We start from the raw sequence: 13915 nt of genomic DNA, 5'->3' as shown, positions 1-13915 counted from the left end.
GCCGCCCGCCCCCGGCGCCTGCCTCGGGGGTCGGAGCAGCCCCGGCGGGGTCCCCGCGGGGTCCTTGGGAACTGGTGTGGCAGAAGATGCCGGGGGACGCGCGCCGCTGGAGCGAACGGTCCCCGGNGAGGAGCTGCTGCGGGAGCTGGAGGAGCTGCGCTCGGAGAACGACTATCTCAAGGTGAGCAGCCGGCTCCGCCGCAGGTGTCCCGCAGGCGACCCCCAACGGGGACGCGCGAGCCCTGCCTGCCCGGCCCTGACAAGCCGGTTCTCTCCTCTGCCCTTCACTTTCCCGCCTCCGCACACACGGGGCATTGGCAACTTAAGCCAAAACTTCTGAAAGGAGCAGCGAGACCTGTGGGCCCGGGCGGGTTCTCACCCCACTTAGCTTTTCTTGGTGTCTTGAAGTCTTGCTTCGTACTGCTGATGCCTTTGCCTCTGTTGATGTGCTGGGAGAGAGGTGGCCAGAACCACATCTTGGATACACAGCCCACCCTCCGCCGGGCCAAAACATGCCCGCCCTCACCTGTGGGATCTGGCTACCCCTAGATGGGGGGGAGCTCTGGGCGGGGCCTAGCGCAGGTGCCTGCAGGGTTCCAGTGGGCCAGGCTGCGGATGTGCCAGATGCAGTTAGAGAACGTGAGACCCCCTCTGTTTTCGGCGGGGGTGGGGGTGGGAGGGGCTCCCTGTGTTTCCTGATAAACCTTAAGTTCAGGGGTCCCACGAAGGTGGCTTGTGTTGAGGAACCAGGGGTTGGTGGGTTTGGCCTGCGGGTCCCTTGTAGGCGTCCACAAGCTGGATTTTGGTGTCAGGAGAGGCCACTTGATTTCCCCCAGCACCGCCAGCACTTTCGANTTTAAAATCTCTGCCCCCCGTCTCTTGAGTATTCTTCCTGAGAGCCTGCTAGCAATGGCCTCTTGGTCTTGTTAGCTTTGGGGCACCCAATCTGGAGGTTGGTCCTGCAGAACAGAGGACTTACAGTGTTGGGGGGCAGTGGTCAAGACAGTTGAAGTCACTTGAGAAGAAATAAGGGGGGTTAGTGCTGGCGCAACTGTTTTAATTATTGTCATCTTCAAGTTAGTAAATAACTACAGTGGTATCCATCTTCTCATGTTTCTGTTAACATGGTGACCTATATCTCCTCCCAAACCAGCCGATGTCCCACCTTCATCTGTGTGATGGGATTTGTGCTTTTTCTCAGCAAACCCCAAACCTACCCAAAGAGGCCCAGGTTTTGGCCAGTGGGACCAAGGGCATGCACTTTTAAGGTGGTCAAGTGTGCAGTTCAGACTGACGACAGAATAGGTTCACTGCTGAGTTATCTGAACCTAAACTTATCGGGAGCTGCTCTCCCCGCTGAGCCCAGTAGTTGTTTTGTCTGCAGAGAGGTGGCAGCGAGGCAGAGGAGAGGTGAGAACAGATTGGGAGTTGGGAGTAAGATGTGTCAAGTAGTACATTTGCCTGTGTCACCCACTCTTACATAACAGACAACAGTGATTTTCAAAGGTGCTGAAGAGAAAGGGCAGTGATACAGTCCGGACTCCATTTTGAAATCGCCGCTTTTGTAAATCTTCAACAAATGCAAAGTCCCGAAGGGCCAGAATGATTACCTTGTTGGGTTATAGCTGCAGCTCTCAGCATGAACCCGGACCCACAGTGTTTCTGATTAAATGATGTTTATCCAAATCACGACCTGCTAAGCGACGGAAAATTGAGGGTTTCATAAAAGATGTTTCTCATTGCATCTTTGATCTTCAGGTAGGCAACAGTCATTTCAGAGTTCATTCCGAGGTAACTGTTTATTTGCTTTATCTTTTCACGTGGGTAGAGTCTCAGTGAATGAAATAGGTGTCTGACTCTGGAGTCTGATCTGGTATGTTTGATATTTCGGTGAGTCTTCGCAACAGCATAGGGGATAATTGTTGTTATATTTATCGTAACCCCAATTTCACAGACAAGTATGCTGATGACGCAGAAAACTGAAATGACCAGCCCAAGGCCATGGAGCTAGGAGGAGGGGCAGCTTCTATCTTCCCTGCCCTCGGAGCCTTTGCTGTTTTCACTGCACCAGGCTGCATCCCTGTTCTCAGCAAGCCTGCTTTGCTCAGTGTATACCGCTTGCTTTCGAGTTGTTCTATTAGCTTGAACTGTTCCCAATGTTTAGCTTTCCCTAGGGGGCCTCTTTTCATTTTAGGCCAAAGGGCCATCATGAACCCCTCTCCTCTAGCCTGTGTACAGATGGTCATATAAATCCCACTGACAGTGTTTAATTTGTGGGAAATGTTCAGTTGCTGTTTCCTGTGGAGAAAGTGTCACGGCCAACCATTTACTCTGCCTGAGTGCATCTCCTGTCAGCAGGAGAGACGCGGAGCAAGAGGAGCTCTGGAAGAGACTAGGAAGCCAGAAGTGTGCTCATAAAGATGCGTGTGAGTTACGGATTCGGTGACTCCGAAGCTTACGTTACAATAGTTCAGTTTGGGAGAAAACAGCCATCCTGGCAGACTTCTCTAGAGGTCCGCGGGCACGCCCACTTGTGCAGAATGGGGCTGTGAGCACAACGGCCTCAAGGGGCAGAGGCAGGAGGCTTGCCTTGGCACGTGGGGTGGGGAGCGCGCGCCTTCTAAATCAAACGTTGCTCTCGTTGCTCATTGGTACTTTTTTCTCACGGTAGATCGGTGTGCATCCTTGATCTGCTTTCTTAGCGATTTGTTGCACAGAACTCTTGTGGTGAGACAGAGCATCCCTCTATTCAGATGGTACCTAACAAGAAGAGGCTTGGCCTAGAAACTTGACGTTGGTTTCTGGAGGACTGTGAACCATGTTCAGTGCCCCATTCTTTCCCAAGTCAGTTCTGTCACCAGTACTGCACAAGACTGTCACACTTCTGGGCTAGAGTGACCAAAGGGGTAATCAAGCAGAAACAGGCCTGCGAACCCATAGGGCGATGGCTTACTGATGGAGAAGTTCAAGTGGAATTCTCTCTGCTTTTAGCCACACTGCTGTATTTTTAAAAATAGGCGTCAAGAGAGAAGTATATACCTTTGGTTGAGCAGTGTGGGGCTGCTTGGGAGCGTCCCGGACCCTGCTTTCTCTTCTTGATCAGAGGGCACCCAGTTAACTAAATGAAAGCTGCACGATTAATCCAGGTGGCTGGCTTTTTGCGTGAACACACAGTCAGGAAAGCAGGCTTGTCCCTTTACCCCTGATGAACTTGGATATATTTGGAAGTCTTCAGAAATTAAGGTGAGCAGTTGAATTCACCTGTCCAAAGGCCTTTGCTTCATTTTCACACTGAACCCAGGCATGTTTCTCGGTGCTGAAAGCATCCACAAAACGCAGTTGGTGTGTTCCTTTCTGCCTGCCTGCCTGCCACCGCCGTGTTTTGCTGAAGCGCTCTGAGACAATCGGACCAGCCTCAGTGCTCATTGTGAACATATTAATTATGTTCTCTGTTTCCACAGGCTTTTCAGGAGGATTTAATCAGTGTGAGTTTATTGACCTATTTTGAAAATGCTTTTCTTTTTCAAAAATTTTTTTAAATGTTTATGTTTGAGAGAGAGAGAGCGTAAGCGGGGGAGGGACAGAGAGAGAGGGAGACACAGAATCTGAAACAGGCTCCAGGCTCCAAGCTGTCGGCACAGAGCCAAAGGCGGAGCTTGAACCCATGAGCTGTGAGATCATGACCTGCGCCAGAGTCTGACGTTTAACCAACTGAGCCACCCAGGCGCCCCAGAAGCGCTTTTGGAATTACTGGTGATGAGCTCACAACGCCCCCTCCGTACGTGCACAAATAGTGTTCTCCAAAAGTGGCAGTGCCCTGCAGGATGGATGCAGGCGGGTGGGGGGAAGGCCTGCTTATTTGTGCTCTGCTTTCTCTGTTATTCCCTAAGAACTATTTCTGGTTAAAACAAAAGTCACTGCTAGCTACTAGGGTGGGCAAGATCCGATCCTTTAGGGAGTGACTCCCTAAAGGTGATGATTGGTGAGGTCATTTTTTATTTTATAGGCTGCAGTGTATCCCCTCTGATCCAGCCTTACCAGCCTGTTTCTCACCTGAAGTAGTCTTTTAAGTTTCAAGCTCTGAAATGGTTTGTTAAACTGGGCTGCTTGGATGCCAGGTGCTCGGCCCAGCAGTTCTGAATGGCTAAAGAGTTGAGCGCCTTCTCTCCCTTTCTTTTGGAAGGGTTAATGTGGACAGTGTTCCTATTCTTTCCTGACATTCCCCTTTCCACGCCCACTCTTTATTCAGCCGGCTAAAGCGCGGCTGTGATCATCTTAGGTGGCAAGATAATGTAGACCGGGACAAACAGAGCCCATCAGCTGCTGGGTGAACTGTCACTTTGTAAACAATGGTAGCGGCCCCTGTGCCTTCTTAGCTACAGCTGGGACTGTGCAGAGAACATTTTCATTGTCCGCAGGGAAATGAGGTGGATTATTTGTATATTACAACAGACAATAGTTTCTGTCTGTAACTCCCAGAAGATGGAATTATTGCAACAATAGCCAGATGACTGCTCCCCTCTCCAAATTGGGGTCTGTTTAAAGAAGCATTATTAAAATATTAATGTAGAACTAGTTATGATTTTGGGTTGTTTAAAGGAGGTGAAGAGTTGAATAAAACTATCAGTATGATCAAGAGTTTGCAACCTTGAAGTTCAGATACAGTGGATTCAGTATCCACTGTATTTTCCTTTTTTATTTGTGGGTAAAACTGTTTTCACTGAAATGTTTCATTTAATCTTGGTTTACTCTAGTGCACACATGGTACCTCATTATTTCTCTAATTTGATGTATATAATAAGGCTCGATCTCTAATCTGCAGGCAAAGGGGAGTAGTTGGGGAGCTTCACATGACTCCAGGATTTCATTTTATATATGAAATTTGAAAAATAGATTTAATGAAAACTAAATTAGCTTTTCAGTGAGGTAATGATCTAAGAGTGAAGTATGCAACAGACCTGATGTTAATTCAATATAAAACTTGATTAAGGGCAAGTTTTTTCTCAGTTTCTGTGTTGAAAAAAAACAACAGCAGCAATTTTCTACCTTTACTTACTATGTCTAAATTATATTTGCCAGAGACATTGTATGTTCTGCTTGATTTGGTTTTCTTAACCATTTAAATGGCAGACATTTTTTAGATTCTATAATACAGTGTATTCTAAATTAGGGCATGCTGTCAGAAAATTAATGTAATGGCAGCTTGAAACTCGCTATTCATCATGACCCTACTCGGAATAATCACAGTTTTTGGTTTTCACGTGTCTGCTGCCAGCTTACATGGTTTATAATTTGCTTTTCTTGTAACTTCTTTTCTTTTTTTTTTTAATTTATTTTAATATATTTTAATTAATTAATTTATTTATTTTTTATTTCTAGGAGAGAGAGAGAGACAGCGTGAGCAGGGGAGGGTCAGAGAGAGAGGGAGACAGAATCTGAAATAGGCTCCAGGCTCTGAGCTGGCAGTCAGCACAGAGTCTGACTCGGGGCTCGAACCCACGAACCACGAGATCATGACCTAAGCGAAAGTCGGACGCTTAACCGACTAAGCCACCCAGGCGCCCCAACTTGTAACTTCTTTTCACTGAACCTGAAAACTGCTTTTTTTCAAGGCTCTATGAAAAGAGTTGAAACCCTGGCTTTGGTCCCATGTCTGCAATAGACTGCTGTTGGAAAGCCATTTAAATGTTTAGAATCTCAATTTCCTCATTTTAAAAATGGGAGTATTAATGTCTTTGCTGCACACTGCAGTGTTATTGTTGTTGTTGTTATTTTTGAAGACCAGTTGAGATAATGGGTATCGTTGACAATTGTCGAGATCTAAAAATGTGCACTTGCTTTATTATTTCACACCTATGGCGGCCTTTTACAAGTATGATTTAAGGCTTATTATTGTTCCATTTGTCCCAGTTATTGCAAATAATTTATAGTATTTACTGGAAAGAGCATGCGGGCTTGTAGTCTAGCTTCTATTTATTAGCTATGAGGCTTTGGACAGATTAACCAGCATGGGTTTGCTCTTCTTGTCTATGAAATGGGGTAATATGTTCCTGGCAGGGTTAGATGTAATGTAGGGAAAATACTGAAAAAAGTACGTCTTATGTTCTACAAATATTTATTTAGATAAAATATGGGTTATAAAAGCAATGATTCAGATACATGCAATTATAGTCTCTCTCTAATTTTCTTTTCAGTGCAACTAATGTTGGTGATTCTTTATGCTAAAAAGTGTTAGCTGTTTATATATGGCCTCTGGAATGATTTGGAGGTGTGGGTTCATCTAGCCCTTAAGTGTGTGTGTGTGTGTGTGTGTGTGTGTGTGTGTGTGGTGTTAGGCTTGTAGTGGTTGTTTATGAATCTGTATAACATCCAGCATTTGATAGTAGGGTCGATGAACCTCCCCCTTCCGCCCCTGCCCGGTACAAAATCTGAAAACTAGAGAACAGTTTTATACCAAGAAGTTGTATCCTCTGTTTTCTCATGGCTGTATCACACTTTAAACACTTTTGTTTGAGTAACAGGTAATTTCAGACATTAATGACTTGACTTTTATAGAAGCTTTCTAGAAGGAAAAGCAATAACAGACAGTTCTTTCCATGAACAGAATGGCCACAGTTACTGAATATTTGTATGTATACATATACATGTAGTGATTATTGCTTATATTGAACTGTTTTTCTACTAGTCACCCAATGAAACAATGAACTTTTAACTGTTCTCAGAAACAAGTGTAGAGAATAGGCTCTTTCTGAAAGTCAGATCTTTCATATACATGGTGAAACCTGAGGAAATCTTGACCTTGATTTTGAAGATTCAGGACCAATCACCTAATCTTTACTAGAAGATTGATATCCACAAGGCCTATTTTAAAGCTCGCAGTCTACAGTTGGTCTCCTCCAGCATGGGTTGGGTCAGGGGCACACAGTGGCATCACAGCCTCAGCATAGAGATCGGGCATCAGTCTGCCAACTTCTTCTTTGCTGGAGGTTGGCAAGGACCTTCCTGAAAGAGCTGTGTTCTCCCTTCCCTCAGGAGCCCAGCCTGTCTGTCCATCCTGTTCACATGCGTACGATGAACTGACTGGCTTCTGTGCTTGGTCCATCAGCTCCCAGCAAATTTTCCAACTGAGAATAGGACTTACAAGAAGAGATCTCCATGAAAGAAAAAAGAAAAAAAAAAACTTGCTTATACTTCACAACATTTTCAATGTTAGGATTTACCTTTTTTAAGACACATTAGAACATTCTATACTTTTAGTGAGGTTGTGATTGTTGCTGTAGAAATGTTGTAAGAATACTCAGAAGCAGAGAAGAAAAGACATTTTTTTCATGTGACCACTGGGAAGTGGTAAAGCTTCCTTCTTTAACATCTGTTCTTCTTGGTAGTCCGTTCAGACAAGCTCCATTTGGAGTCATGGTCGGTTGCATAGGTCATTCTCTTAGGTAGCGTGGGCAGATTGGGGAGAATCTACAGGCTGGAGTTTGCGGGAATGAGATGCCACTTCTGTGCTCTTTCCAGTAGACCACCGCATATGATTGAGGCTGGTTGAACAACTGTCTTTACCCGTCTGTGCCAATTTGTATTTTTCCATAAAGATTCCCAATTTATTTGTTACGCTCACACTTAGTCTTTTCTAGGATCAAGTACACTTCAGGAGATTCCCTTCTGGTCAATTTCTTGCCCACCTGAGGCTTTGATGTTGGGAAACTCTTGTTCTTTATTGTAAGTAAATCCCTGCTTTTAAGGACAAATGCAGGATTCGTGAAGGCGGAGAGAATCGAGGAACAAACTGAATAGCAGGACAAGATCTGACAACTTAGGGTGTCCACGCCACGGAGAGTTTTTTCCATTGACCCTCAGTGTTAATTGAACAAAACAAATGCCTCCTAGTCTGGAGGCATTTAAACCATCAGTTACCAAACTAATAAAGAAAATTCCTAGAATGCTTTTCTTAATCTCCCACCCTCCAAATTACTCCTCATTAAAATCTTTTGTAATATTTCAGTAGAATTTCTGTCTTGCATATTGCAGCTACATGTGTGGGTCTTGGAGGAATTTTTCCTAATTGAGTTACAAGACTGGAACGACGCAACAGTGCATTTACGTTACAGTTTGGTCATCTTTACGATTTGGTCTTTGCAGGTATTGACCGATGTTTATGTGTATTCATCCCACAAGTACTTATTGAGGGCCTACTGCGTGGCTCACACCACTCTGGGCTCTATGAATGCAGAGGAGCAGACGCCCAAGGGGTCTGCCCTCCTAAAGCTTACATTTCAATATGGGCAACAGACGGGAATAGGAAGAAGCACAAATAACCTTTAGCCGGTGGTGGTAAGAGATGGGGAGAAAATAGGGAAGGCAAGGGATTAGAGACCCCATGGAGGTGGGTGGTCAGGGAAGGCACTGTGTGTGCACCTTCTGGATTATGTGACAGTGAGCTCTGTAAAAGCTGGGGAGGAACATTTTAAGAAGAGGGCCAGGAGACCTGACCCTGTGAGATCAGCAGTGTGGCAGGGAAGAAGGAGGAGCTCAGAGGCCTTGGGGAGGACTTTGAGGAATTTTCTCAGTGTGTTAGAAATCCCTTGGAGGGTTTGAGGGATATGGTCTGAGTTCCTTAGTAAAGCATAACTCTGGGTGGAGAATGGGCTAACGGGGAGGCAGGGAGCCCCACAAGACTTGTCTGTGTGTGCAGCCGCTCCCTTGGGTGGGATGAAGGCAGGGACTAGCTGCGGTGTGCAGCCACTGCAGGTAAGATTGCACCCTGCATGTATGTGGCTGTTGGGCTGACAGCCTTGGAATGGCTGTGGAATGGGAGGGAAAGAGGAGGGCCAGAGACCCCTCCTGGGTTTCTCCTGAACCCACAGTGTATTCATGCTGATGCCAGAATCAAGTGGAGATAGGAAATAAAGCCCCAGTGAATGGAAACACCCAAACCCAATGTGTATTTGACATCATGCAAAAGGTCGTATCTTTGAAATAGAGTTGCATAGTGAGTGCTGAGATTTGTATCGTGGTACAGAGGTTTTAGGAGACATTTGCAGATATGTTATAATTCCAGGGCAGTTCAGTTATGACCCTACTAAAGTGTATGTCCTTTGAAGGCGGGCTCTGTCCACCTCCTCTTTATACCTAGATGGTGCCTTAGAGGTACAGGTTTAGGTCAACATTTGGTTTGAACCTACAGGTTTAGTTATCTACAGAGCTGATTTCATTTAAGATTATGATTATGTAAGAAAATATTTGGAGTGGAATAAATGCCGTCAGGCTGCAGTGAATAATCCATCCTGGTTTGTAGTTTCTGGATCCATGAGATTTGAACAGACATCTGAGGATATTGTCTCAATGTGACCGTTTCCAGAGGTCCTGTCACACAGGTGTGGCCCTAGGCTGGTGGGTGAGTGTACAGGTGGTTAATATTTAGTATTGCTGGCTGAGCACAGGGAGACGGGAGACACCATCCTTGTTCTGGTGGCTTATAAATCAACTCCATCTGACTTGTGCAGGATGAACTGGATGAACTCCGTGCTGAGATGGAAGAGATGAGAGACAGTTACTTAGAGGAAGATGTTTACCAGCTGCAGGAGCTTCGGCGAGAGCTGGACCGTGCTAATAAAAACTGCCGAATCCTGCAGTACCGCCTCAGGAAAGCAGAGCAGAAGAGCCTGAAAGTGGCTGAGACTGGTCAGGTGGATGGCGAGCTCATCCGGAGTCTGGAGCAGGATTTAAAGGTGAGTGAGCTGATGAGGGGTGTGTGTGTGTGTGTGGCGGGGGGAGATGTACTTATTCCCTGAAGGAGCTGCAGGGGTGGGGGCAGGATCACCAGTCTGAGACTGCAGCCCTCAGACCCACTCACACAGGATCCTGATGTCCTGGTGGTGTTTTTCTCTCAATAGCTTTCAGCATAAACATTCTTCCTTCCCCTTGTGGCTTATAGGGTATATGTAATCGTGTGGCTTTGACAGCCCAAGATTTAAACCTGTCATATGAACTGGAATCTCAAAACCTAAGAAAAAGAAATCATAGTAAGGGGTCTACAATTAAAAAATAAATAAAAGAATTAATATCTGCCACTTAGTCTGACAGTTGTGTAGAATTATACAGAAATGCCCTCTAAAGATCTGGGACATTAAAAAAAAATATCTATTGATTATCAATTCAGTGATGGTCAAAGGCCACTCATAAAGGTTGACTGTAATCTCTTAACGTTTTTATTGTTACTTAAGTTTCTAGAATGCAGAGAACCTGAAATGACTGACCATAACCCAAGTGTAGAGGTTTTTTGGTTTTTTTTTTTAATTTTTTTTTTAATGTTTTATTTATTTCTAGGAGAGAGAGAGAGAGAGACAGCGTGAGCAGGGGAGGGTCAGAGAGAGAGGGAGTCACAGACTCTGAAACAGGCTCCAGGCTCTGAGCTGGCAGTCAGCACAGAGCCCGACGCGGGGCTCAAACCCACGAACTGCGAGATCATGACCTAAGCGAAAGTCAGACGCTTAACCGACTAAGCCACCCAGGCGCCCCCCAAGTGTAGAGGTTTGATTTAACGGAAGGAGAAATAGGATCATAACTAATTGTCTAAAGCTAATTGTCTAAGGTGTTTTTGAGAACCACTGGCAGAAGTGGGAATGAGGTGAAGAAATTCCAGACTTTCTACCATTTGCTCTCTCCATGGGTAGTGTGGCTTCTCCTGTGCTGTGATTATCAAATCATTTATCAAGAGATGAATTATGCATAATGTCCTCCTCATTATGGGAGCACTTATGAAATCTCATTTCGCCTTTCATTATGATAACAGGAAAAGAATCTTTGTAATTCTATCAAATCTATAAACCACTAACAAAATGTCATTCAGTGGGATGTAAAGGTGATTTATATTTCTTTGGCAAAATCTCTTTCCTGGTTTCCTTTTGAAAGGTAAAAACGTTTAAGCACTTTCAACATTCAGATATTTTACTTTAGTAGACAATTTAAAACTTGACTGTATCATCTTACAGAATTATTTTGATTTTTTTTTTTTTTTTAGCAGGTCGGTTTGATATTGTCTTAGGGAACAGAAATATTGATTGATTGGTTGGTTATTGTTATTATTATTTCTAGTTTATCATTAAAGCATGTGCGCCTGGGCAGAGTTGGCATTCTTGGTGATACTCTGTAAGAAGGTAGGGCTATTCACGGCAGCCTTTTAATCCAGATAAAGGTTGTATCCTTGCTCGTAATGTGGATTTCATGTTTGAAACTAATACCCTCCTCCTTTAAAGATAGGCTTGTTAATATTGTCAGGGTCTTCCCCCTTTACTGTGATATCGTATCACTTAATGATTCTGCTTCTAAAGTTGTTCGAATGTGCCTTTGGCACACAGAAGCTTCACCTTCTGATGACTATCTCTGTTGGTTGATACAGGTAGCCAAAGATGTGTCTGTCAGATTGCACCATGAACTTGAAACCGTGGAGGAAAAGCGTGCTAAAGCTGAGGATGAAAACGAAAGTCTCCGACAGCAGATGATTGAAGTAGAAATATCCAAGCAGGCCCTCCAAAATGAGCTGGAGAGACTGAAAGAGGTAATCCCAAAATGTATGGGGCTTTCTTTCGTGGGTTTAATTGTTAGGGGTTTGGGACGCCAGGTGTCCCATTCGGTGAACTATGATTTATATGTATGGCCCAGAAACTGAGAATGGTTTTTACATTTTTCATAGCCTTGTAAAACAACAACCACACAAAAATAAACCTAACAAAGCAAGGAAGACTGTGACAAAGACAGTATGTTGCTCGCAAAGCCTAAAATATTTGCTGGCTGGCCCTCTACAGAAAAGGCTTGGTGAACCGTGGTCTAAAGCTATTTTTATATATATATATAATTTCCATTCAGATGAGCTGGCCATTAATTTCTCTTATGGGTCCAAATGGAGTATATTATTACTAGAATATAAAATTAAGCAGTAGCTTTTTTTCTCGAGTCTTCTTTTCCAATGAGCTGGAAAATATGTTATGGTTGTCTATTAAAGCTGTGTAAACAAATAATAGGTGTATGCCCCCTATAGCTATTACTTAGCCAGCATGGTTTAAATATAGGTTTTTTTCTTTTTATTTTAGGGAGTGAATGTATTCTAGCACAGCAATCTAGAAAATGAGTGTGTGTGTATGTATATGTCTATATGTATATACATATGTATATTTCCTTTGCATACAGTACTGCAAATCCTGTTTTGTTGTTGGCTTCCATTATAAGATTAAAGTTGCATATTTTTGGGGGTGCCTGGGTGGCTCAGTCAGTTAAGCGTCCGACTTCGGCCCAGGTCATGATCTCATGGTTCGTGGGTTTGAGCTCCGCGTAGGTCTCTGTGCTGACAGCTAGCTCAGAGCCTGGAGCCTGTTTCAGGTTCTAGGTCTCCCTCGCTCTCTGACCCTCCCCTGTTCATGCTGTCTCTCTTTCTCAGAAAAAAAAAAATTTAAAGTTGCATATTTCCTTGGAAGGTATCCTGCGTATTGATGGAGTTAAAAGCTATTGGTTAAGGCTTTACGGTGATGGCTAAAATCAGCATTATTACCTGTTAATAGCCTCACTTAGTTCATTTTCTCTTTGGAGAAATTTCCTGATTTACAAAATCAGTCTTCATCCGTCCAGGTGTCCACCTGGCCACACTTAATCCTGGCTCTGTACCAGGCCCCGGGGGCTGCAGCTATGAAAATGACAGAACAGCTTCTGCTACCAAGATGTTTACAGTTCAACTTGACATGTGGATAGCAAAACAGATACATCACAGCAAAGGAGCTGGTGTGGCCATCTTTCTGCTTCCCTACCCCCTTCCCCTCACAGCCGCTCAGGTGCCCTGCTGTTCCTCAAGTCTGGGAGTGAGGGGCGGTGGCCAACACTCTTTCTCCAGAGATCCACACCCCTGGGACTCAGTCCTTCACCTGCTGACATCTCACCTCAGCCACCTTCCCCTCTATACTTGCGCGTTCAAGTTGCCCCCCCTCCACCCTGGCCATCCCCATCCGGCTTCCCATCTGACACATTATGGATTTGGGTCAATTACTTGTATATTGCCAGCACTTGTCTGAAAACATTGTGGATTTTATTTCTTTATTATTATTATTATTATTATTATTATAAATGTTTTATTTCTTTCTAGGAGAGAGAGAGAGAGAGAGAGAACGTGAGCAGGGGAGGGTCAGAGAGAGAGGGAGTCACAGACTGAAACAGGCTCCAGGCTCTGAGCTGGCAGTCAGCACAGAGCCTGACGCGGGGCCCGAACCCACGAACCGTGAGATCATGACCTAAGCGAAAGTCGGACGCTCAACCGACTAAGCCACCCAGGCACCCCTGTGGATTTTATTTCTTTGTCGCCTTCACTAATGTGCCTCCAGGACTTGAGCTGTGTGGGAAGAGGATTTGTCTGTGTAGTTCACTGTGGGGTCCCTGTGCCGAGAACACTGCCTCACACTTAGGCAGTGGCAGCATCAGGGGATCACAAGGTGGGGGGTGAATGAAGGGCAAGAATGAGGAGCTGTGGTGACCACAGCTTACCTAGGGACGCAGTGAGCTTCACAGTGGAGGAGGCAGAATCTGAGAACCTTCTTTCTTCATGGGTAACCCTTGCTTCTTAACCTACACATACACCTACCCCTATAACTGGGGGAATTTCTCCTCTCCTTCTGGGCCTCTTACCTCTACTAGTAATTTACTTCCTTCTTTCTCCTTTTTTTTAAAGTTTATTTTTGAGAGAGAGAGATGGAAAGCAAGGGAGGGGCAGATATTGGGGAAGAGAGAGAGAGAATCCCAAGCCGGCTCTGCACTGGTGCAGAGCCCGATGCTAGGCTTGGCCCCACGAACCACGAGATCATGACCTGAGCTGAAATCAAGAGTCCAAGAGTCAGATGCTCAACCGACTGAGGCACCCAGGTGCCCCCTTTCT

General features: G+C 44.9%; 1 protein-coding gene across 1 annotated transcript in view; it reads left to right on the top strand.

The window, feature by feature from the left end:
- Window positions 1-6: 6 nt before the first annotated feature.
- MTCL1 (microtubule crosslinking factor 1) overlaps window positions 7-13915 on the top strand; it is a 122055-nt gene continuing 108146 nt past the window's right edge. The window contains 3 exon segments of the mRNA XM_077778257.1: window positions 7-181; window positions 9507-9731; window positions 11402-11560. Of these exon segments, the coding sequence (XP_077634383.1) occupies window positions 9534-9731; window positions 11402-11560 (357 nt within the window). The 5' untranslated portion in view covers window positions 7-181; window positions 9507-9533.

This window comes from Crocuta crocuta, unplaced genomic scaffold (assembly GCF_008692635.1).
Source record: "Crocuta crocuta isolate KB4526 unplaced genomic scaffold, BGI_CrCroc_1.0 scaffold26, whole genome shotgun sequence".
NCBI classification, from domain to species: domain Eukaryota; kingdom Metazoa; phylum Chordata; class Mammalia; order Carnivora; family Hyaenidae; genus Crocuta; species Crocuta crocuta.
This window is presented reverse-complemented; position numbering and strand designations above follow the sequence as displayed.